The sequence below is a fragment of the Fukomys damarensis genome, unplaced genomic scaffold, assembly GCF_012274545.1.
Source record: "Fukomys damarensis isolate Sample0158 unplaced genomic scaffold, DMR_v1.0_HiC HiC_scaffold_7, whole genome shotgun sequence".
Classification (NCBI taxonomy): domain Eukaryota; kingdom Metazoa; phylum Chordata; class Mammalia; order Rodentia; family Bathyergidae; genus Fukomys; species Fukomys damarensis.
Genome location: NW_022900919.1, coordinates 43,613,994 through 43,639,844, shown reverse-complemented (window position 1 = coordinate 43,639,844; position 25,851 = coordinate 43,613,994). Strand labels below are relative to the sequence as shown.

Sequence of the window (25,851 nt, the reverse complement as noted above, 5' to 3'; positions counted from 1 at the left end):
GTAACGAACATTTGTAGCAGCCCTTGGTGACGTCCCACCTCCTTTCTGGGGCTCTGCCCTGGGTACCATGCCCAACTCTGGGACATGTGAGATCGCCTCACCACCGTGGGGTCAGGCCTCATGTTCCAGAGGAGGAAAGGGAGCCTGAAGACCCCCCCAACCCCTGAGTGGTGGATCCACCCAAGCTCTGGTGACAGCTGGGGATGGTGACAGCCCATACTCTGCCTGTGCTGCTCCTGTGCCTTGCAGTAGTAATGCAGCCCTCAGCAAAGACCTCAGGGGAGGTGTTACTGTCCCACTTTATAGGCAGGTATGGGGATGTTATAAAGCTTGCTCAGAGCCTTGTAACTGGAAGGAAGTGCTAGGACTCTAAGCTAAGGACTGTGTTGGGGCCACTGTGGGTACCATCTCACTCCACTCTGAAGAGTCTCCCCTCATCCCACTTGGGCCCTGGAAGGCTCCACTCCTTGTCCACCTGTCAACACTCACCACTTGCCAGCTGTGTGAGCCGGGGGAGTCACCCAGTCTCTGGTGTGATATGAGGGCATTCGTTGCCCGGTCACTTGATTCCCAGAGATGTCTCATGTCCCAGCACTTGGACCCCGGGCCTCTATTTAGCCATGAGATGCCATAGCCACTGTACTGCTCACCTCGAGGTGGAGCCCCTGCCTGGGCCCAGCCTGTGAAACGGGCAGCCAGAGTGCTTCACTGTAGCAGCCCACAGCCTGTGGAAGTGTGGTGCAGAGCACATTTGGGTGTGCGAACTGCTTTTTAATTACAATTTTACAGCAAAATGGGAGTCAGATGGCTGCTGAGCCCCAGAGGCTTCTCTGTGGGGTGCCCTGTATCACAGGTGTCAAACCTCTGAAACAGACAAGCACACTTCTTTTGGAAAGCGGTACTGTAACATGTAAATAAATGGATGCCCAGGCCAACCCTGTGAGTTACAGAAGCTCAGAGAGGGGAAGTGACCCACCTAGGGTCACACAGCAGGTGTGTTGGTCCACAGAGGGCAGGGCAGCTATTCTCTCCCAGTCCTCCAGGACCCTTGGTATCTCCCAGAAGTGGGAAGACAGGAAGGGTTGGCTTACTCCTCTTGGACCTCCTGTGGAAGGTAATGGACCACCTAGAACATCCACATAGGTGGCCATGAGGTTCCCTGTGGTTCGCAACGTAAGATTTCAGTAATCCCTCCCATATTCCTGGTATAAGACCTTTGCCCCCCATTGCATACTTAAATGAGAAAAAATATGTCTGTGGCTAAATAACTGGCTCTTGTTTCTTTTCCCTTTTCAGCCAAGGGGTCCACTTCTTCTACAAGGTAAGTGCATTACTGGGTAGGGATTCTTTCACAGTTATTATTTCCCAAACCACAGCACACTCGTGTGCCCTTTTGCCTGTTTGTTTCCTTTGTAACTGCCCTCACAGGCCTGTTAAGTTATTGCTGCAAATGAGTGGGTCTCAGTGCGCAGCAGCACGCATTGCTTGCCTGCTATCCACAGACAGCGAGGTCCTTATCTATTCCCACGCTGGCAGTGAAGAAGCTTCCTGTGTCACAACGTCCTGCCTGCACCACAGACTCATCCTCCCCAGACCCAAATGTGCACTCCTTCCTTCCTTCCTTCTTCCTTCCTTCCTTCCTTAACTGTTGAGTAGCTGGGCACAGCATGGCCTGGGAAATGTCAGGGTGGTAGATAAACCCTGGTCAGGAGCTCAAAGTGGTGCCATAGACACAGGATCTTGTATCTCAGCGACAAGAGAAATTAAGGCTGGCTGAGAGAGCACAAACTCACAGGCACAAGCTTTGAGAAGGAAGAGAAAATGGAGGGCCTTCAGCTTGAGGAGAAGAGCTGAAGGGTACACAGCTCTGTTGGAGAAGGTCAGGCTGGCCTGTTAACAAGAAAGGGGACAGTTGGGTTGCTGTGGTGGGCTGGGTCCAATTGATCATTTTCTCAGGTGTGGCTCTGCAGGATGGTGCTGGAAAAGGGGCAGTCTGGTTCCCGTGAGATTGCTCCTGCTTGGGGTGGGGTGGGGTGGTCTGTCTGCCAGTGCTTTGCAGGTTTAGGGCACTGACTGCAGACTTCTAGGCATCACTCCAAGGGGTCTGGAAAAGGATATTATAAAAGCTGACAACTGAATGTTCATGCCAATCTTGAAAATACCTGAGTCTTACTGTGTCCTCAGTCTTGAAGGGGAGATGAGATAAGTTAGGTAAATTAAAAGCTAATAAACATTTTCAGACACTCTTCTTAAGTGATTAACATGCTTAGGTACAGAGCTGAGCAGGGATTTGACTCAAAGTTTAAGGTAATAAAGGAGACAGATACAAAAGGAAGGCAGAGATGCCAAGCTTTGTCCTGCTTTTCATTACCCATTGAGCATCAGCAGGCTTAAGTGAAATGTCAGTGCTTGTTAGCAAAAGCTCCCTTTAGTCCCTCACTGTCTCAAGGTGATGGCATTGTGTCACAGAGGGCATGTTAGTCTGTTGATTCACCTTCTCTGTAATGTGTTGCAGAGTCCTACTCTGTGCAGCTCTGTTCTGGGTGTGGGGACCCAGCAGTAAACATGACTGAGCACAGGCCTTCTTGGTCAGGGAGGCAGGCAATGAGTATGGAAGAAAAGTGATCCAGAACATCCTATCAGGTGGAAAGGACTAGCACTTAGGGGAAGGAGGATCATGGAGGGGGCTTCCTTAGGCAGAGGAAGGCGCTGCCTCTGGGGAGCTCATGTGGGTAAAGCTGTGACCACGAGCGGTGTGCTGGGCTGGGGGAGAGAGCAGGCCTGGCCAAGGTCCTGGAGTGCAATGTACATTGTGGCTGGGGCAGAGGGAAAGGCAGATGTGCTGCAAACCTTCCAGTAAAAGACTTTCAGCTTTTAGGAAAGCTTCATATATAGTCTTCATCCCAGTGGAGTGAGGATGGCACTAATTATCCAGTTAATGTAAGTAGCTGCATAGAAACATGGACATCTGTACCAAAGGTGATAAAATTGTAAACAGCCTCAGGTTAGTTCAGGTTTTACCACCAAGTGAGTTGTGCAGATTTTTCACTTTCTAGAGCTTTCAGGATTTCAGAGTTGCAGAGCAGAAACTGGGGATCTGGATTAGAGTCCATGGACTATGGCCTGTCACTGAAGGCTTTTTACTCCCTAGAAGAGGATGAACTATACATAGGACTGAGCAGTCTTTTGTTTTAAAAGTATCATCCCAACCTCAAGTGGAATCTGCACTGTAGGAAGGATTGGTGAAGTTCAAGCAGAGGATAGGGCCCTGGAACAGGGTGATGTTGGTCTGAGAAATCGTCACATTCCGGGTGTAATTTGAAGGCCCTTGCTGATGGATTGAATAGAGACTTGATGAGGTGTATGTCCTGAGTTGATGGGGAGCTGCAGGTAATAAGGAAACTACTAGCCCTGAAGTTGCATGCAGCAGGACCATCTCACCTGCCCAGCGGGGCTCTGGAAGCTTCATATGCTCCTCTTCTGCCATCAGCAGAGTCCCCAGTGCCCTTGAGATAAAGCCTGCTTCCTGCTTGGGCCACCACAGGCAGTTTCCTGGGCTGAGCCCTGCCCAACCTTCAGACCTCCTCCTCCTCCACGAACAAGCAGCACACTTACTTCCTCCAAGGAATGCTGTCCACTTGACCCTTTACCTTTCCCATTCCCACACCTGGTACCCTCTTTCTCAAGGGCATCCTTTTCTGGAAAATCCTTCATCCTTCGTTGGAAAATCTTCAGTGCCTCCTCTACATACACGCGCGCGCACACACACACGCCATGGCCCTCAAGATGATTTCCTTATGGACTGGCCTCTGCTGACTTGGACGCTTGCCCTCCTTGGCCTCTCTCCTGGGATGTGTCTCCCATATGTACCACCCAGGGCTCCCACAGTTCCACGGGCAGCAGGCACAGTGAAGTCTGAAAAGCACAGCCCCTAGTTTTATGTCCTTTCACCCAGTCACCTGTTCTTTCTGAGTCAGCGAGGACATGACCTCCAGGGCCAGGGGCTTCCTGTAAGCCCATGCTGGTGTGTTCAAGGTTTCTCTGTACCCATGCTCATTTTATACCACTTTTCTTGTGGATGGAAACCATGTTCCTCATGTTCACAGCTAATAGCTCCTGATGTGGCACCATCCCTGGAATGGGCAGGGGCCCCGCAGAGGTTTGTTGAAAGCCAGTGAGCCCAGGGATGTACGCCATCCCTCACTACTGTTGTGCTCAGTCCTGCCCTCTCTGAATCCTCAAAACCTCTTCCTCCTGTCACTTTCTCTCTCCCTGTCCTTGTCCCTCTCCCTCTCTCTCCTGATTCGTTTTTGTTGCTTTGCTTACTCTGTATTTGTCTTACACAATGAAGTTCTGGAAGAACAATGTTGGTGTCAGTCACAGTAATCACAACAGCAGTTGCAGCTACCATTTATTGAGCACTTACAGTGGACCCTCAAGTTACAGCTGGCTTGACATACAGATAACTTGGGCTTTGGCCAGAATTGTAGTTTTAACTTACTTATGACCAAAGTCTTGCGTTACGATCAGAATGCCAACCACTTGTGCTTCCAGATGGTCTCAGATACGGATTTAAGCCTTAAAGAGTTCCAGAAGGAACATTACAATGTCCTTTCCTATGTGGGGTTAGTTGAGAAATCCTGGCCTAATGTCTACGGACTCTGAGTTCTGCTTAGAAGAAAGTGTGGCTTGACTAGAAGGAGAGAGCCTGAAGGGCTATGTAGAGGAGCCTGAGCCTTCAGTTGACCAACTTAAATTACACCCAATGCTCACAAGCAAATTGAGTTTGTAAGTCAGGGGTCCACTGTACTATGCTCACTGATCTGGCTCTTTACCCATATGATCCCATTAGTGTGTTTTACTTTTATGAAAACCTCATAACTTACTACCATCCATCATAGGCCCATGGGTCCTGCACTTGAGCATGTAGCAGAATCTCTCAAGCTGCATCTCGCGGTTCCTGATTCAGAATATGTATTTCCAGCGAGTTCTTGGGGTGCTGGTGCTTCCACACTTGGGGAACCCTAATCATATGGTTGAGGCTACCAGGGCTTAGAGAAGTTGTAAGACATTCGTGCCCAAGGCCCACAGTTGTAGGGCTAAGACTACACACCAGCCTTGACTTCCCACTGAATGGTGCTTTCCATCCTGCTTCCACTGTCCTCTTGCTGTCTTCCTTCTTCCCTAGAGGAGCAGACCATTTTCTGTCTGTTTCTCATTTCTCCAGTGTACGCTGCCCAGGGAGCCATGAGATCACTTGCTTCTTTCATCTCTCTCTAAACCAAAGTGGTGGCTGCTGAGCGAGTAGCAGTGGCTGTTTCCCATTCAGCGGCAGCGGGCTCAGCTTGCTGGGATCAGACACTTTCCCCTCTGGGAGGGTGCGAGGGGGAGACTGCAGTTTTGAGCTCAAAGGGCCCTTCAGGTTGCAGGCCATGAGGCATGAGGCACCTACTCTCACTAAGTCCTTGGTTAGGAATGTGCAGGCCCAAGCTAGTCTGTACATCCCCAGCTCAGACACTAGAAAGCTCCATCTCTGGTTCCTTAATTGGGCACTGGGGTTCATCCAGCCAGCCATTTGTTCCCTTGTCAGATAGGCATTTCATTTATTCTGAAGCTTCCATGATTTTCTCATTTATCCATTTGGATTGACCCCAGCTTGGTGCCAGGCCTGAGCTTGGGGATAGAAAAGGGAAACAAAAAGATGCTAAGCCTGGTCCTCTACCACTTGAGATCTGATAGGAGAAGTGCTTATTCACTCATTCATTCAATCAGCAAACCTTTATGGCACGCTGAGCATGTGCCCACCCAGTGCTAGATGTTGGGGCTTCAGAAGTGAACAAAACAGGCTTCCTTCCTCTATGGAACTGAGTGTCCCTCTGGGAGGCTGCTTAGCGCCTAAGCCAAGAGCTTAATAAAGGATGTGTGGCAGGGCTGACAAGAAAAAGGAAGGCAGGGAAGGAATGGAACAGAGGGTAGGGAGTGAGGGCAGTCAAGTCTCTCTGAAGTGATGTTTAAAAGGCAGCTGAAGGGTGAGCAGTTCTCTGTGGGGCTATGGAAGGGCAGGACTAGAACAGAGAAGAAACAGCCAGTATCAAGGCCCTGAGGCAGGAGCACTTGGACAGGAGTGGGGAGGAGGCCAGAGTTTCTTGATGGTGGGGGCAGGGATGGAAATCCAGAGCAGTGGGTGGTGGAGCATTGCTGTTTAGGGTAGGAAATGAATTTCACTACCAGATTGCGGGGAGGGGGTGTGAGTGTTCTGAGCAGAAAAATAAGGTTGCATCATCCATGCATTTAAAATGTAGAGAATGGAGGCAAGAGACGGGCAACCTAGGGAGCTGAGATGTGGCAGATGAAGGGATGACTGGATTTGATGTGTGGATTTAGGAGATAGGGCTGACCATACAGTGGATTAGACCTGGAACAAGAAGGAAGAGAGAAGAATCACTTTAGCCTGAGCTTAGGGTAAGCAATAGCAGTGCCTTTCACTGAGGTAGAAAGACCTGTGGTGAGATGGAGCAGAAAAAAAATGGGTAACTGGTTAGTTGGAAATCAAACTCTAAGAGAGGAGCTCAGTATTCTTAGAATGGAGCTTGAAGAAGGGATAGAAGGACAGCCTGTGCAAAGGCTCTGAGGCAATTTGGCCAACATTCATTCCTAGTCACTCCTCGGGTGTCTGTGCATGTGTTGGGGCAAGATGAAAGACAGTGACGCAAAGCAGAGTTGAAGGTGGGCTAGGAGTTTTGAGATTGTCACAGAGGGGCACTGCGCCTGTCCAGCACTGATCATGATGCCTTCCCAAGGAACCCACACATAGTTAAGTCTTAAAGGATGTGTGAAGGTTAACTAAGAAAAAGTGGCCATGGGGTTGTTCCAGGCAATTGTCATAGCACGCAGTGTTGAAACAGTAGGTGGGCGGGTAAGTGACTAAATGAGGGTGGGAGAGTGAGCAAGCCCGGGTGCCAGCACAGCAGACCATGTGGTGCTTCTGAGCAGGGTGTCCAGGGAGACCTGAACCAGCAGGCATGGGGAGCTACAGGAAGGCCCGGAAGCTGGCAGGATGGAGACAGATCTGCACCCTCTCCTACCAGCCTGTCCCCAGTCCTCCTGAAGGGTTGTGTCTGTGGCCACATGGGATTTGCTGTGCCCCAGAACTGCCTTCTGAGCCAAGCACTCATGCCAGCTCCACTAATAAGCCCGCTGCCAAGCCCCATTGCTCAGTGCTGACATTACCCAGCCTGTCACTCCCAGAGTCACCGGCTGGGGAGTTTACACAACTCCTGCCCAGCCAGTGGCTCTGCTCAGCTCATCACCTTGACCATGACCCTCCAGCCAGCCAAGCCACAGCTTCCAATTACAGAATCAAGTGCATGAACAGCTTTTTTGATTAACTGGGACATCTTGGTCTCTTTTCTTTTTTTAAACGGTAATACATAGATATTTATAATATAGAACATTTGCAAAATATGGAAACTAAAATGAAGAAAAATACCCTACAAAGACTACTGCTGTTAGCACTTTGCTTCCAGTCTTACCGCACATTTTTCATCATTGAGATTATCCCACAGAGACTTGAGACTTGCCTTTCCGCTTATCATCTCAGTGTAATCATTCGTAACTGAAAAAAAATTTCACATAAACTTGAAGTCTTAATCTGTAGATTTATCCTAATTTCCTAAACTGGTGCCAATTGGCAGAGACCCGAGGTTTAGCCTCCGCCCCCCCATCCTGCTCAGGCCACGTCTTCATACATAAAGATTTTGATTTGTTTTGGTTTGGTTTGTTCTGCAGTACTGAGAATGGAACCCAGACCCTTTGCTCTGAACTGCATCCCCAGCTCTTTTTTATTTTGAGATACTGTCTCACTAAGTTGCTCAGGTTGGGTGCGCACCACCATGCCCGGCTTCTGAAAGCATTTTCTATATTCCATTCTTCAACAAAGTGCAGTTATGAGTCAGTAGATTCTCTTGATTTTGTCAGCTGCTATCTGGAAGGGTGGCACTGGCTTGTGTCTCCCAACAGTGGTGTTATGAAAGCACCAGTCATTGTCACTGTACCCTCCCCAGACTACCTTTCCGAGCATTACCATTTTTAAATTTCCTGGCCAATACAGGTTTAAAAAATAGACAAAACAGTGCCTTGTTTAAAAATCCTTGTTAGTGAAATGGATCCCCTTGTCCAAACATTTGATAAGCAGTTGTATTTCTATTGTGAATCATTCATCCGCATCCTCTACCCATATAGGAAGTGGAACCTAAATGTTATTCTTATCGATTTGCATGAGCACTGGAGATAGTGTGGGTATTTTTATCTGTGTCTCTTTCCTTTTTAGGTTGCATGAGCCCGAGAAGAATGCCAGAGAAATCACCCAGGTACAGTCCTTGGTGAGCTGCCCTGCCTGGGAAACTCAATGCGTGATTTCCCTGCAGCAACCAGAGTTGCAGATCCAGTTCTAAATTAAGACTCTGTCCCCAGGGAGGGAGGTGCGAGAGTGGAAAATCCATACATTGTTAGTTTCTTCCTTGTCCTCTGCTGATTCCTTCTCTGCTCCAGCCAAGAGGCTGTGCAGTGTTCTTGCCTTGTTGCTCCCCATTACACAACTCCAGAGGGCACTGTTCTTAATGTGTCCCATAGAGTCAGGCTGCGGCCTTTCCTAGGGTGGATTGCCCCCCTTCTTGCCTCCGGCACTTGCTCAAGCCAGGTTCTCTGTCAGGAGCACACTGTCCATACCTAGTTCCCATCTTCTCTTTGCAGCTGCTCCTCCCTAGAATAGTTGCACGACAGAACCTGCCAGAGCCTGTCTTGCCTCTGCTGATAGAAAGACCTTGTGTCATCAATTACCTCTCACCTAGGTGCCCTTCCTTGACCTGGTGATTTCTTCTCAGTATTGCAGAGGAGACTTCACAGGCAACATAGCTGGCCTGTTTCTGTGAAATGGAGCCCTGCCTGTCACCGGCTGATGTTGTCAGACATTGGAGGCACAGGGCTCCTCAGAGCCTGGTAATGAGACAGGCCCTGCTCTGACCCAGATCAAGAGAGCCAGCTGTCCTTGACATTCCCAGGTGGTTGGCATCATTTTAGATGTAATCTGTGAAGGGACTAAGCTGCTGAGATAGGCCAGACACCTCAGCCTCCCATCCTGACCTGCTACATCCCTGGGCACAGGCTTGGGTGGTAATTAGCAAATACAAAACAGTTTCCAGTCATGGCAGAGAAAAGCCTTCTCCTCAGTCATTTTTGGGCTTTCTTCTGGGGAGACTTCTGGGAAAAGGGTGAGAATAGTGAAACAACTTGGTCAGTAAAACCTGTGGACATCTACATTCAAAGATTACTGAGCTTCCACTAAGGGCAGGAGCAGCACAGTCATGACTCTGCTAATGTTAGGTGGCAGGATTGTGCCTCAGTTCCCAACAACAGGAAAGACTTCCAACACTGTTCGTGTGGACTTCCCAGAGAGCAGTGCATGAGGATCTGCAGGCTCAAGTCACTGAGCCGTGGTGTGGGAAGACCGCAAGTCTAGGGTCAACAGACTTTGGGTTTTTTTCTAGCTGAGTGACTTTGACCTTGACCAAGCCTCCCTGGGTCTGTGTTCTTCACCTATAAAATGGGCTCAGTAATTCTTCCAGGCAAGGTTGTGGTGAGGCCCACTTATGTCATTGGGAGGGGCTGGTGAGTCCTGCTGAGCAGCTGCCATCATGCAGAGTGAGGGGTTGAGCTGGTAGTGGTGATGGCCCTGCCCTACTTCTAAGCACAGAGGCCGAGTGTAGGAGAAGCAGAGTTTGTAACTCATGTAACTTCAAGGCACAGTTTCCAGTGCAAAGATAAAACGTGGGACAGAGTCAGGTTTGGCAAGTGGTTGACAGTGATTGGGAACCTTTATTGAAAGTAAGTGTCACTTCATGCCAAATTGTGTTCTAAATGTTTACCTGGATGATTTCATTTGATCCTCACAGCAGCCCTGGTGATAGAAACTATGATTTTCCTTATTTCACAATGAGGAAACTGAGACACAGAGAGGTTTAGTGAATTGCCCAAAGTCCTTCACATAGAAAAGGCAGAACCAGGATTGAAACCCAGACCTTCTAATTCCAGAATTTTTACTACCCATTCATCCATCCATCCACCCATTCATGTATTCAGTTATCCATCCGTCTAGCCAGCCAGCCAGCCAGCCATCTGTTCATCCCTTCAACAAGAGTAGCACAGCATTGATGTCTGTCATAACAAATGACCAGTGAATATTGGTGGAATAAACACATGAGCGAATGAGTGTCCTCACCCTGTAGGAAACCACACCTGCTCAGGGCCCAAAGCAGATACAGTCCCTGATGGTGGGTGCAATAAGGAGGAGCACTGGCTCCTGGGCCCAGCCAGTAGCATGGTGGGGAGGGAGGGCAGGGAAGCATCTTCGGAATGGAGTGTTACATAGACTGAGATACACATGGTGGATTAGAATTCACTGTAAGGAGAAGGAAGGGCAGACACTCTGGACAGAGAGAGATGTGGGAAAACAAGCGATGAGAACTGTGCGTGATTCCAGCCGAGAGGTATTGCAGAGACAGGGCTGTGAGGTGACCACACTAGTATTTCAGAAAGGCTTATCAGCAGGATGTAAGGCTGGAGCCAGTTAACTCTGACAAGAGGAGAGGGAGTCTGATCTGGGGCTGAGCTGGGGCCAGAACCATCCAGACTTGGTACCCAGTTGATGGGTGAGCAGATTGAGATTGACTTTCTCCCCATCTCTTAGATCCAGGACACAAATGACATCAATGACATCACTTATGCAGATCTGAATCTGCCCAAGGAGAAGAAGCCTGCTCCCCGGGCTGCTGAGTCCAACAACCACACAGAGTATGCCAGCATTCAGACAGGCCCACCACCCCGGCCAGAGGATACCCTCACCTACGCTGACCTGGACATGGTCCACCTCAACCGGGCACCCAAGCAGTCGGCCCCTAAGCCTGAGCCATCCTTCTCAGAGTATGCCAGCGTCCAGGTCCAGAGGAAGTGAGTGGGACTGCTCAGCCTCGGGCCTGTCCTCACAAGCGTTCATGTCCCACATGGAAGGGCCATGGTGAGGGTAGCCAGCCAGTTCTCAATGGCCAGGTGGCGTAGGCCCTGGGACCAGGAGCGAGGGTGGCTCTTGTCTGCCATTCCCCTTGGCTCTCCAGCTTGTCCAGGACAACCCTGCCCCCTGATCCTGTCCCACATCTGGAGACTGATGTAGCTGAACCAGCCGGGGTAGAGTCCTGGGAGCCAACCAGAGCCACCTGGGCTCCAAGAACTGTTGTGCCTCTGGTCGTCAGGCACCAGTCTGGTTGTGGTCTTAAGAGACCTTGGGCTGCCTCCTCAATGCTCGAGCCTGATCTAGGTTGAGGAGGAAAAGATCCCACCTTCTGCCTCCTCCACCCAGCTGGGGATTTAGGAAAATCTTTCCTTTAGATCAAACTGCCCCATCCATGGAGAAGCTGGAAGACCTGAGACCTGTGCCCCAAGACTTGGCGAGGTTGCTGCCAGCAGTCCTGGCCTCCCTAACTTGGGCCCCTCTGAGATTCCCAGGGCATTGATCAGGCTGATATGGGGTGCTCTTCTTCGCCCCACCTCTCCTTTCCAGACCCTAGCTTGCTTCCTACAGCCAGCACTAACTCAGCAGCATCACCCCGTGGACGCCTGTAAATTATCGAGAAATGTGAACTGTGCAATCCTGAAGCCGAGGTGTTAGAAAACTTGATCTGTGGTGTTTTGTTTTGTTTTGTTTTTTCTTAAAACAACAGCAATGTTATCTTGGCTCTTTGTCATGTGTTGAAATTCATGGTAGGGTCTTGTGAAGTCTGAGGTTTTAACGATTTGTTGTCCTGGAGGGATTTTCTTACAGCTGAAGCTTGAGTTTCCTCCAAGACCCAGAGCCCTGAGGGTGGGGAAGAACAGTCCCTTCAGCTGCTCAGCGGGGACATTGAGCCTTCTCTCTGGGACTCAACTCAGCCTTCTCTCTGGGCCCAGCCAAACAGCAGGGTACTGTGCTAAGTGCCACCTGCCCAGTGCCACAGCCGTGTCTGGATCTGATGCCTCAGTCTGCTCTTCCGTAAAGAGGGGAGAGGGACAATGACACCCTCCCCACCATCTCACAAGCACTTTAGGGACGTGCAGAGGGGAGGGACACTGAGCTGGGCCATTTGCCCCACCCCTTTAGCCATTGCCCCCTTCTAGCTCTCTGAGCTGATCTCTTTCTGCTCTCAAACTCCATTGGGATGAAACTGGAATAGATCCTCGTCACAGCCTGGATAGCTCAGCTGTGAGCCAGGGCTGATCCACCCTCTGTCCCTCTGTGACCACATTACCATCTGACCACCACCCTTCCAGCCTGGGCCTGCCTGGGCCAGGCAGTGTTGCAACCCTGGTTACTGAGTCTTCATACGTAACTCACTGAGTCAAGACACCAGTGTCCATGACCCTGGGCTATAGGATGCCCAGGGAACTCTGGGCCCAAGTTGTCAGAGCAAGAAGCTGAGCTGTCCTACCTGTTTGCACAGGTGCAGCGGGAGAACTTTTAAGAGCTCAACAGAGACCAGCTCGCTGGGGTCAGTGACTCAGTGTTTTGTACACGATGGCATGCAGGAGTGAGCTGAGCCAACAGGCCATGTGGGCAGCATTGGCCGAACAAGGCAGGGCTCCTCTGGCATCTGGGAGCTACAATGTCCCGGCCACCTGCCCAAGCTGCTTCCCAGTTTTGAAGGCTTGGCTTATAAACAAACCTTCATTTTCCTCTCTTCTGCTCAGAGACAGCACATGCGTACGTGCAAGTGTGTGTGTACACACAGGATTTTAAAATAATGTTTTCTCGGTGCCATTTTAATTTGGTGAAGGGATAAGGGAATGAGGCCAGTGAGGCAGGCATGTGTGGCTTTAGCTTTGGCCGGGCAGCCTGGAGGGTCCCCATGCCATGTGTATGTGTATGGAGCCCTATAAAACAGAAGAGGTTGAAACAACCCTGCAGAAGGAGCGTGGTTTGGGAGTTTTATTTTCAGACTTGGGAAGGAAACAGGCCCCATTTTGTATATAGTTGCAACTTAAACTTTTTGGCTTGCAAAATATTTTTGTAATAAAGATTTCTGGGTAACAATGACATCTTCAGTCTTACATGTTCTTCCTTGTCTTTGGGATTTTTCTCCTTGGGCCTCCTTAGAGGCTGCCGTCTGCCTTGTCCTGGGCACCTAGGTGAGGATTAAATATGGGCCCAGCCTTGGCATCAATCTGCAATGTTTAGTCTGATCCTCAGTTTTATAGCCATTAAAACCCTTTGTTTCTCCCAGTTGGAGGAAGGCTGTGATAGCTCGAGACAGAAATCCAGTCAGACCACTGGTCTAAATCCTGGCTCTGCCCCTTCATAGCTATGGACAACTTACTTCCCTGAGACTTAGGTTGACCGTATGCACAACGGGGCAGCTCAGCCCCCGCCTAGAGTTCCTGAGTGTGTTAAAGGAGGTAACCAGCACTGAGCCCTGTGCATGTCACATGGCAAACCCTTGCCAAGCCCTAACCCTGCAGGCCCCACACTCGTGGGCTCTTGGACAAGCAGCTCAGCCAGGGCCCAGCCCCACTCTGACCAAGTGCAGGTCTGATGCTTGTCCTACAATAAACTTGCCAGAAGATTATGGCAAGTGCTGATTATGTATAGTAGGTACTCAATAAATGTTAGTTTCATTATCCTCCCTCTGTTGGAATATCATCGATAATAGTAATAATATAATATACCAACATAGCATTCATATCAGTGCTTACTATGCATAGCACTTTACATTGAGACTATTAAACCTTGTAATTCAATGAGTTCGATACTGTCATTGACCCCATTCGGTAGACCAGACTTAGAGAGGTGGTATAACTTACAAAAGTCACATGCTAATGGATAATGCGTTGTGGCTGAGCTTTAAATTCCAGCTGCCTGACTTTGGTACCAGATGCCTGCCCACTGGGTAAATAATGCATCTCATATGAGAACTCGCTGCAGAATCAACAATACCTGATAAGAGCTGTGATGGGTAATGTGCCCAATACTTTGCAGTTAACTCCTTTCATCCTCTCAACCACCATGTGCAATAGGAACTCATTCTCCATCTTTTATGGGTGAGGAAATAAGTCATTTCTCCCAGTTGGAAATGGACTTGACTTTCTCCAGCACACCATACTGACAACCTCCATCACTGCAGGATAGCATGCTTGTGTCCATTTTGCAGAAAGGAATATTGAGGCTTTGAAATGCACCTTAATGTGGTGCATCTCCCACAGTGAATCATTGGGCTAGGATTTATATTCGATCCACTAAGAATCCCTCACCCTGGTCCATGTGATCAGGATCACCAGAGCCAGGGAGCCTCCTATGGGACTCAGAGAGGTCTCTGCCTCACAGGCCAGGACTTTGGCTGTGCCCAAGAACTCAGCCTTCTGCCCACCCTCTGCCCTTGCCTCCCTCAGGGTCCAGGCTATGAAATACACATGCTGCTTCTAGGGTGGAGGTGTTCAAGGCATGAATCCAGGCCAAGGGGGCAGGGAAGTGCCTTGCATTTCCCAGGAAGTGGGGATGGACTGTGTGTCCAGGCAGAAAGACTTGGGGATATATTTTATGCAGTGCCTGGGCCTAGCTTCTCCATAGTCCAGATCTCTAGGGCTAGAGGCTGGCAGGTGAGACAAAAGTTGATGGGCACCAAATGATGCTTTTCCTGCCCACCAGAAAATCAGTCAAGCATTTGGCATTAATCGCGTACCTTCTCAGAGCAGGTCAGGCTCTTTCCTCAGTGAGGACCAGCCCCAAGGCCCTTGTCTTGTGCATTCCAGAGTCCTTGTCCACTTTACACATGTGCTCAGGAAAATCTTTCCCCACAGGGAACATCCAACTGCAAAGACTTCGCTGTCCTCCAGTGTGTTCCCAAAAGCCAAGATTGGACACATTTATTTATTTCATTTTATTTTTATATAAGTACAGAGTACACACCAGACACGCTTCTAAACTCAGTACAAATATTAATTTACTCCATTATCAGTTCCCTCCATCCTCTTAACCGATGAGATATGTACCGTGATTGCCGCTATTTAATAAGGATATTGAGACGTAGATTAAGCATCTCGCTTAAAAACGTCCATCCGGGAAGCAGTGCAACTGGATGTGTGTGATAGGGGTCTGGAAGCTACCAGAGTAATAACAGTCACAGGTACTAAGTGCTCAGTGCGCACAGGACTCTGTTGGAAGACAGGAAATACCACAGGGTCTCACCACCGAAGCTTCGGAGAGTCAGCCTGGTCACCGGGCAGTTGAGGTGCCCTGAGCCTCCTGGGGTCCCTAGTGCCTCCTGTCACCACTGCACTGTATTTGCCTGGGGTCTTGGCTTGTTTTCCAAACACAAGATTATGACATTAAAAATGCTTTTGTACAAAACCTTGGTGACAGAGGTCACCTTCGAAGGAGGCCCAGAAAGCCTGAGGGAGTTGATGTTCTGAGTGTGCACCCCTGGGATGGTCCCTTGGGGTTCACATATGCAAAACTTCCTCAGGTTGCACAATTACTGTGTGCAAGTTATACCTCAAATTATGAAATGATTGCTGCCCCATCCCCTCTCCCAACTTTTGATTCCTGTTCCTATCTGACAATTTCTTTAAAACAGTGTTAATGCCTCATCTTTCATCCCCAAACCCAGCCCAGGGTCTGGTGCAGGTGAGGGGCCCAAGAAGTGCTGTTGAGTTAGTTTGAAAGATAGCATCCCAGTGACCAAAATAGCACCTGAAACAGTGAAAGGAAAAGTGCCCAGCTGGGCAGAAAGAGCAGAGACAATGACAGGAAGAACTATTTATCTGTCATCCCTTCATCTGAGATTCCCTTAATTACTTGTCCTTTCACACACCCTATGCCTTCACCTCTCTTCCCTTCACCGTGGGCATGAAGGTGGCTTCCTACAAAGTCTTCACCCTGCAACCTTGGGCAAATGGCCTCACCACTGAGCCTCAGTTTTCTCACTTGAAGTGGGGACAGTAGCGGCCTGTACCCCTGGGGCCTAGTGAGAACTAAGTGAAAGGAGACTTCACACCCTCTGCAACATTATGGCACTGACAATGCTCAATGCACACATACAGATGTGTGCACACATTCACACAGCTAACTTCACATAGATACACATTTGCTCACATTCATAGCCACATTGATGTTCCCTCACATCCACACACCTATGCACCTCACATATTCACATCCACACAGCAAGGCCAGGTTATCGGAGGAACTCTATAGCATTCAGTCTCCTCTCCTCACTGAAATAACTTCAAGTCCTTCTCTCCCTCATTTGCCTGAAATGACTCCATCCCAACAATTGGGGGGGGTCAACACCCCACCTAGTTTTCGGGTCTTCTCCCCTATACCTCTGCTTAACATTTTAAAGGGCATTTCCTATTCCTCTCCAGCCACAGTAGAACTCTCTGCCCTGCCTTTCTGTCTCACCAAATACCAATGGAATCTGTCCTGCTTCTTCAATGAGCCATACCCTTTGTGACTTGGTGTCCTCCCCACCAGACCACAAGCCCCAGAACTTCATGTCCTATCTTGGATCCAGGCTAAAAGAGGCTATACCCACACCATGCCAGATAGGATCCTGGCCCCTTGAACTCTTTATTTCACAGTCTTGACACCCTTGGCAGATTGGTGCTATGATGTCCATTTCACAGATAAGAAAATTGAAAATTCCAGAGATGATGAAATAAGCTTAAGAATATTCATTTAGCTAATAGTGATTTCTCAAGCTCTTATTGGGGACCTGGCCCTGTGCAAAATTCTGAGAATAGGAGGTGGGCAATAGATGGGTCACACACTTACGAATGAGCTCACGGGGAATGAGGAAGCAAGGACAGCTGGCAATCCCAAGACAGAGAGGAGAGCTATGAAAGAGGATCTGCAACATATAGCACAAGATGGTGAGTAAGGGACCAGTAGGTGGACAGCACCAGTTCCAAGACCAAGCAGATCTATAGGCTTTCAAAAAAGGAATGTGAGAATAAAAGTTCTACGTTAGATACAAAGGCTAGCTAAGGTCCTACAAGAAGATAAAACCAAACCTTCGGAGTTATCTGTTTTCCCAGAAGAAAGTCATTCATGCCTCTACCAGCCAAAATCTGCAAATTAGCATGTAGGACAGCTTTGTAAAATCTGAGGCCTGACTAAAGAAGATTCCGGTATATTCGTTGACATAATGAACTAATCCTGGTGGATCTTTTAAATAATGCCCCAGTATGGCAGGCAAAGGAAATATCACCTTCTTTTTGCCTTATTTCCAAGGGGATCCTTTTTCTCATTAGAGGAAAATGAACAGGCCTCACTCTCCCTGCTTGGGGCAGAAAGAGGCTTTTGGAGTTGAGTCCTAGAGGGTGAGTAAGTATGATCCTGATGGTACAAAGGAACTGGTACCTGCCAGAAACCAAGCCCCTGCCAAGCTCTGTAACTCCATTCTTTGTGACTATCTCCATCATCCTTTTGCACTGACAACTCCAGCCTCCTGACAGCTTCTAATATGAGCCACGGGGCTTTTGCACATGTTGATCCCTCCGCCTGTAATGCTAGCTGGGTCTTGCTTGGTTGCCCTCCAATCCAAAAACTAGGCCAAATTTGTCTATTTGGCACTGCTATGGTAAAGTAACCATGTCAAGTGCATCCCCTTTGGAACCCTTGTCACAGTTTGTAATTACACATTGAACTTGTATTACTCAATACTCTTCTCTATTTTCCTAAGAGGTACCTCAGTGTAAGGAGGATGCTGGCTCTGCTATCTCATGTCCAATGTATGGGAGACACCCAACAAATATCTGTTGGGAGAAAGAGTAGATGGATGAAGGGAGAGAAATATGAGTGGATGAATGGACAGATTAATGGATGCATGGGAGGACAGCTGGATAGATGGACAGACGGACGGATGGATGGATGGATGATAAATGGATAAGGAAGAAGAAATGAAAGTAGAGGAATAAAAAAGGGCATAAAGGCTGGAGACTGCTTTGGATCTTAGGAGAACTGAGAGCCAGGCAGTAAGTTTAGAACTAGGTTCCAGCCCATCCCCTTAACTGTTCCCATTGAGTTATTCTGCCTTTCATCATCATCCTGGGCTCAGAGCAATCACTTTAAAAAAAAAATGATTCCTGTTCCCTGATAGGAAGGAGCCAATGACCCTTGTCCACGCCTCTGGTGCCTCTGCTAGGGAAACTGGGGCTATACTTAGAAAACAGGATGAAAGATTGCAAAGAGCTTTCTCTACCCTGAAATTTCACAACCCCAGTGCAGCTGGTTAAGTGGCCCAACTTTGAGAGCTGCCAGGGATCTGTCATTCAGCAAGCATGTCCTCCTGGCCCCACTTCAAGGACAGAAAGCCAAGCCCTCATGGTAGAAGGTGCCATCCCCACCCGCCTGGCCTTCTGCCCCCATAGCCTTATTCCGGGTGGAGTCAGCTGGTGGGCAGCCTAGCGTGTGCAGCCGGCCACAGCCCGGTCTCCAGAATGAGGCTGGGTGAGAGTTTAATGGAGAAGAGGCTGCAGCTTGACTGACGCTGTCGGCTAGGTCCGGCCACAGCTCCCCGGATGCCAGTAAATGGATCCTGCGCCCATGCAGATTAATGCATTATCGCTCATATTATGTTCGAGGCGCAAAGATGTCTGAGCAGTCAGGCCCGGAGCTGCCATTACTGCAGGACCTTTGCTGGAAATTTTTTCTTGGGGCAATTAAATCCTCAGCTGTCTCTTCACAGGGAGTGCCAGCTTGCATTTTAATTATCCTCAAAAGAGGGAAGTAGGGGAAAGGACATGCAGCAAAGAATTAAAAAATAACAATCTGTTTCATAAACACAGCCGTTCCTCCACGGACGTGCATCCCTTCACAGTTTTCTCCCCCATGGGCCTCTCAGTGACCTTGACCTACTAGTCCCCAGGCTTCTTGTCACCTGCAGGGGCCTCTCTAAGGGTAAGGGGAGGTGATGGCAGTGAGCAGTCCTGAGTGGGGAATACATCCTGTCACAGCAGCGTTGCTCACAGAATCGTTTGCCCTTCCCTAAATTCTGTGAGGTGGAAGTCATTAACCTCATGTTATAGAGAGGAAACAGCCTGGGAAAATAATTGGTAAAACTTGAGGCAATAAAAAGAAAGGAATGTACAAGCAACAGGATGGGTAAGTCTCAGAAAACACAATGCTGAGCTAAAGGAGCCAAAGCTAGACAGTGCCCGTATGCAAGTTTTAGAACCACAAAACTCATCTGTAAGGTTCCAGAGAGGGGCAGAGGAAACTTTTCGGGAGATAAAAATATTTTCTACCTTGAATGAGGCCGTGTTTCAGTAGGGGTATCTGTAGATCAGAGCTGCACACTTAAGTGGGGTAAATGTTATTATTTATACATTAATATAATTTATTTTAATAATTTAATATAATGGGTATCTGTAGATCAGAGCTGCACACTTAAGTGGGGTAAATGTTATTATTTATACATTAATATAATTTATTTTAATAATTTTTAATATAATTTATTTTAAAGAAAACAATAAGCCTGGTATGGTGGCACATGCCTGTAATTCCAGCACTCTGGGAGGCTGAGGCCGGAACATCACAAGTTAGAGCCCAGCCTGGCAATAATACAATAATGAGTTAATATTTGTCTGGGCCTGTGTACTCATTCTACTTGTAAGCACTTTCCATATGTTGGGCCATTTATCCTTCACAGCAGTCTGTGATGCTAGTGTGAGGGCCCATTTGCCAGAGAAGGAAACTGAGGCCCAGCAAAGATGCTGGTGAGTAGAGGCAGCCTGTGGGTTCCAAGTCAGGCAGAGTGCTCCCTGAACCTAAGCCTTCAAAGAAAAGTCCAAGATTACCCAACTGATGAGCACCAGGGCAGGACAATCCTGGGGCCTTTCCAAGATGATGAGACCAGTGAAAAGGGAAAATCCACCATTCATAAGAGAAATACCCACTTGGAGTCTATAGCAGATCAGACTCCATGTGAAGACCCGTGAAGAGCAGCAGACAAATCCAAGCCCTTGTCTGGGAGGAAAGAGACCCCCAGATAATCAGGAGAAATGTGCACTGCAGCCAGTGGCAGGAGCCTCCCCGAAAGAAGGTTAGGGGAACCCAGATGGAGAGTTGCTCACATCACACCTTCCTCTCAAATTTTCAAGGAAATGAGCTGCCACCCCCAGTGGGCACAAAATTCCAGAGCCACCTGCTCCTGACTTGATTTTCCTTCCAAGCCATGCATTCTGCTGGTACAGGGTGAATGGCAAGGGCTCACCTTTCAGGGAATGCTGCAAAGGCCTTCTGAAGACACTACACTGTACTCAGCTATTTAGAAAATGACCCCTGCACATTCCCCTCACAGGTGGCCCAGAGAGTCACATTCCAGTGCAACAGAGTGGCCGCACAGTGACAGCTAGGAGTGCCTGGACACCCACAGAGGATGCTTGTCCTGAACCTGGGTTTGTGCATCCCTGTGTAGTCCTGGCTCAGGGAACTGGGACGAGGCTTCCCCCACTGCTCCCCAACATTTGTATCCTCGGCTGGCTGCTACTGTACGTTTGGGTACATGATCCAGTGTGTTCCCCAGCAGTCCAGGGCCACTGCCCCTGGTCCCTAAGTAAGTTCAGAGAAACGGGGAGGCTGCTCAGGACACTCAGTGCCATAGGAGAATTGGCATCTGGATACCCCCAGCAACTTCACAGCCTCCTCGATCTCCCTGCCCCTCCATTCCTAAGATAACCACTCCATCTCATTTAGAGAATATTTGGGGGGAATTGAGACCCTCTAGCTTTCTGGATCCCCCATTTAGTTGTGTGCCCTTGGGCAATTTCTTGACCTCTCCATCTGTCAATGAATGTTGCCAAATATCATACCAGCACCAGGGAATTATTGAAAAGGTCAGATGAGACAAAATAAATGTAAAAGGAATTAGAACTGGACCCAGGTGGTCGTGAGCCCTCAAAAACTGGTAGCCTTGCCAGTTGTGTGGAATGTATTTATTTATGTTTTTTTGTGAATGGGCTTGTATCTACTGTGAGAGCACCTCACATGTAAGAACTAGATGGCCACCTTGCTCCTTCAGACAGCTTCAGAGCACTCTTACCTCCACTCTGTCATTCATAAACATAGAAAGGGGGCGGCTTCTGTGTACCAGGCACCCCATCAAGCCCTTGCTCTTCCTTCTAGTAGGAGAGATAACTAAGAAAGATAATAAATAATAGAGACTATGTCGCCTTGTGATGAGTGCGATTAAGAAAACAAGATGGGCAAAGTGATAGAGGTATGGGCTGGGAGAGGAAAGCAGTATAGACAGATGACCTTTACACAGTCCCCAGAGGAGAAAGAGCGAGGGAAGGCCCCAGGCAGAAAGGACCCAGAAGAGGGGCAGCAAGGCCCTAGGCTGGGAGGTGGGACTATGCTGGAAGAGAAAAAGGATGAGCAGCTCAGAGAATGGCCAAGGCAGGCCAGGTCCCCATGAGAAGCTCTGAGATGAGAGGTGAGGGCAGAAGACTGGATTTTATCTTGAGAGAGAAGGAAAGCCCCTGCCGTCCTGGGAATCTGAATGAGAATGAAAGCCATCATCAGGCCTGGAGTCACAGAGGCCAGAGCAAGAGGTAACAGAAGCAGGAACTGGGGAAGCAGACTCCAGCTTGGAATGAAGAACCCAAGGGACCAGCTTGTGGGAGAAGGAGTCTAAGGAAAAGGAGAAACAAGTTGCTGCTGACAGATGTCAGCATAATAATTTAATTAACAAACTCCCTGTTGAGAAAGATTCAGGCTGTTTCTATTTCTCCACTACTTGCAAGCAATTTTGTTATAAACATCACCACACAGAAATTCCCACAAGTGAGTGCTTGGGTCAAAGTGAACGTTTGTGATCCTTTGCAGGTCATCTCGTTTCCTCCATTCTGCTCCCAGACCGCTCTCTGTGGCTCCAGTCCCATTCAGGCCTTTCTCTACCCTCCCCACTCCTGGGAACGCTCAGCCCCTGTGCCCAGCACAAACCCACCATCTCAGATGCATTGGGTGTTCCTGTTGCCATCTGGAATTACAGATCCTTAAGTGGCATCCTCATAACAGGCTAAATGGCTACAAAGACTGCCTGGGGGCCTCCTTTTCCAGAGGAAGTCAGAGAGAAGCTTCCAACACCCCTATTCTTCCAACCACACAGAAACTTGCTTTTCTTTATGTTCAACCTTGAAATCAAGGCCCCACGCTGAGAAGCAGCGGAAGTGGCCATGAGTTACCAACACTGCAAACCCCACCCCAGCGCTGACCTTGGAGTCCTCTGCTCCCACCCCTCTGGCCCCAACTTCCCCACTCCTTACCCTTCGCTACTCTCTCTGTGTCCCCCCCTGCTGCTGGCTGCCATCCTTCTGCTTCTGTCCCATACCAGCTCAGCTGCCAGGGGCTCCTTTCATACGTGGCCTTTTAAAAGGAAATACTTTCTTTTAATCAGCAGCCACGGCATCTGCAAAGGTGTCAAAGCATAATTTTATTATTTTTCCCTCACTTAGGGCTTATTCATCCCATTTATTTGGGGGATGAGAGAAGGGTAGCTAAGACAGCTCAGCTTCACAACTCGCATGTATACAGCATTTCATTTTAATGTTGGCATTTATGCTTTTGAAGACGGCTTATGTTGTTTTCCCAAGATTGACCTGGTGGGTTACTTAATCCAGAAAAGCTTTTGTGACATATTTTTCTTAATATAATTGTCTCTCCTTGTCCAGGAGATATGAATTCCAAATCCGCCGTGGATACCTCAAGCCATGAATAGTATAGAACGCTGTATGTTCTGTGTTTTTTCGTATTATATGCATCTATGATATAGTTTAATTTATACATTAGGCACAGGAAGAGATAAACACCAATAACTAATAATGAAACAGAACAATTATAGCAATGTATTGTAATAAAAGTTATGTGAATATGGTGTCTCTCTTAAAAGAGTCAAAACAAATATTGATATTTTCAGACCACAGTTGACCTCAGGTAACTAAAACCATGGAACGCAAAACTGTGGATAAGGAAGGTTTACTATATATCTTATATGACAAGTGGCTTTTTTTTTCCATAGCCAGATAAGTGAATACTAAATTCTTTGACACAAATAGTAATTATTATTAATTAACCACTTAGGAGGTGTTAACTGCCAGGCTGGACTTATTGTCTCTTTATCTTCTCTAAAGAAGGTAAGACTTTTGTGCCCATTTTACAGGTAGGAAAACCAAGATATCACAAATAGCTACTACCTATCATTCAGGTTACAGAGCTTGTCAAGGGCAGGATGTGGTGTAGACTCTCAACTCCCCAGGGACCAGAACTTCACTTCCCAGAACTCTTCCCCTTTGTGACTCTGGGTTAATATTGACCACGTGCAAAGTTTTGCTGCAGATCTGGAAGGCACAGTGAAGATGCAATCATAATGATGTGCTCTGGAGACCAGTATGGCTGCTTACACCGCTGCTGTGGGGGCAGGGCTCACCTTCTGTTCCTCAGCCACCCAGCCTTCTTCCTCCAGCTTCTCCAAGTCCTGGGCCAGGAGCACATGAGGTTACATAGGAGAGGTGGCAGGTTCTGTAGTCACCAGGCAGCATGCCAGTGCTGGTGGTAGACAGATCCCCTGTGCCCTTCCTCTTGTCCACAACAGTTTTATGTTCTGACTGTGGGTCCAGCTGAACCCACCACCAGAGTGCACACCAGGGGCAGAGGCCACTGCTCACATAGGCACTGGCTGGTATCCAAGGCACACGAGGTCGCAGGGCCGCGGCAACTTCTTTACTCTGGATCACATAGCCTCTGCTTCTCTCTGAGCCCTCTCTGTACTCAGGGGTTGGGTTTCAATTAGGAAATGACTTGCTCCCCTCCACCTGGATTTGACAGATTGAACAAACAAAAACCCAGGACAACCAATTAAATGTGAGTTTCACAAAGTTAATGATCCTTTTTCAGTACAGCTTATGCAATATTTGGGATATACTTATACAAAGAAATTGCTTGTTTATCTGAAACCCAAACTTAACTGGGCATGAGCATCTTATATTTTATCTGGTAGCCTTGTCTGTGCTCCCCATCAGATGCCCCTCCATAATCCACACTCTGACGACTGCTGCTTCAGGACAGAGCCCAGGTTCTCGACCGGAGGCCCGGCTCACCTCCCACCCAGCTCTCACAGCCACTTGCAAGGACCTGATGGTCCCCAAAGACAACTTCTTCTCACCCCTAGGGTTCTGCCTTCACTCATCCTGCCTGGTGCACAGTGTGGATTCCTATTCGTACTTCATGCTGTAATGCCACCTCTTCCCAGAAGCCTTCCTTGGCTACTGCGGGGAGACAAGCGTTCTCTTTCTCACTCCTTTTGGGCCCCTTGGACATTATGATTACAGTGTAACCACACTGGTGAGTGTTTAATATGCTCCTAAGGCAAAAAGAGAGAGAGAGAGGATAGAGAAGAAATTTTATAATTAAATAAGAGCCACGTGGCCTAACGGGCACATACCTGAGTGGGTGTGAGGTAAAAGCAGAATCTGCTCTCTGGGTCTTGGTCTCCAGGGATGCCTCATCCTACATCTCCCTAAATACACGTATGTATTTAGACTTCAAAGGTACATGGGTTTATTCTGCTTTGTGTTAACAAGCAGTGTAATGGTCAAGAATGGGATTTGTCAACCAGACTTGATCAAGTTAGGATCCCAGATTCACTGTGTACCAGCTATGTAACCTTGAACAAGCTGCTAACTCCCTTGCACTTCAGGCTTCTCATCTGTAAAATGGGCATAAGGAAAGGACCACCTCGGGAAGGTTGCTGCAAGGAGAAAGGAAGTCAAAATCTGGAAAATGTTCGTGGTATTGCCTCAAATACGCTGAGCTTAGGTTGTTTTGCAGTAAAGCCAGGCAGGGAGTATGGTGAAGGAAGGAAGGAAGGGAGGGAGGGAGAGAGGGGAGATGGGGGAGGAGAGCAGAAGAGAGGGAGGGAGGAAGAAAGAGAGGGAGAGAAGGAAGGAAGAAAAGAAGTTGGAAGGAAGTAAAAGGAGGGGGCAAGGAAGGATGTTGAAAGGAAGAAAGAAAAGAAAGGAAGTTGGAAGGAAAGGAGAAAAGAAAGAAGGAAAGAAGGGAGGAAGGAAGGAAGGGAGGAAGGGTGGGCTCCAGTGCCCACTCTGACACCACAGGAAGGGCTGCTTGTGCCAGGAGACAATACATCAAACTCCAACCTAGGTGCTCCCCAGGATTTGTCAAGGGTGCCCTTCATTACGTGTGATTTTGGCTTTCCAGGCTGGCAGCTCTGAATTTTTCCTCGGAGGACTATAACCATCATAGTCCCAGGTTTCATTTCTCACCTTGCTGTTTCTATTGTGCGACCTTGACCGAGGTAGTGAAGCCCTGCTCCTTTCCCTTGCCAAATGGGGTCATGATGCCCACTTGGCAGGGCCTGAGCGGTGAGCAGGTGCATGTGCTGGTGCACAGTCACTGGGACACTCTTGATCCTGGGCTGCTGTTACTTTAACTCTTCGTGTAGCTCTTCTTGAAATCAAGGGAAAACCTAAACAAACCCTCTAACCTAAGCCATTTCCCTGCTCTCACTCAACCTCCAATCACCGCCCCAGGCCTCAGCCCATAACTGTCCCCATCCCTGTCACTGGGGAAATGGATGTGAAGTTTAGCCCTCCATCTCCTCATGCTTGGCTGCCTCATGAACAAACCCTTTCTCTTTTTCAAAATCCATCCATTTTAGTGAGCAGCAGGCAGCACAGGGCTTGTTCAGTGATGTTATTGCAGTGTTTTATTCTCAATCCACATACAGCTATTCCCACAGGGTGGGAGCCCCTGAGGAC

At 48.5% G+C, this 25,851-nt stretch overlaps 1 protein-coding gene across 5 annotated transcripts in view; it reads left to right on the top strand.

The window, feature by feature from the left end:
- The window catches only part of Sirpa (signal regulatory protein alpha), a 44,378-nt gene extending 31,267 nt beyond the window's left edge, over positions 1–13,111 (top strand). For 3 of the 5 annotated variants that reach the window (XM_033761225.1, XM_010611044.2, XM_010611041.3), the window contains 3 exons: positions 1,297–1,321; positions 8,330–8,381; positions 10,745–13,111. In XM_033761225.1, coding sequence (XP_033617116.1) covers positions 1,297–1,321; positions 8,330–8,381; positions 10,745–11,008 — 341 coding nt within the window. In that variant the 3' untranslated portion in view covers positions 11,009–13,111. The remainder of the gene's footprint in view (positions 1–1,296; positions 1,322–8,329; positions 8,382–10,744) is intronic. The other 2 variants (XM_010611045.3, XM_010611043.3) reach the window with 1 other exon arrangement.
- The last annotated feature ends 12,740 nt before the right edge of the window (positions 13,112–25,851 follow it).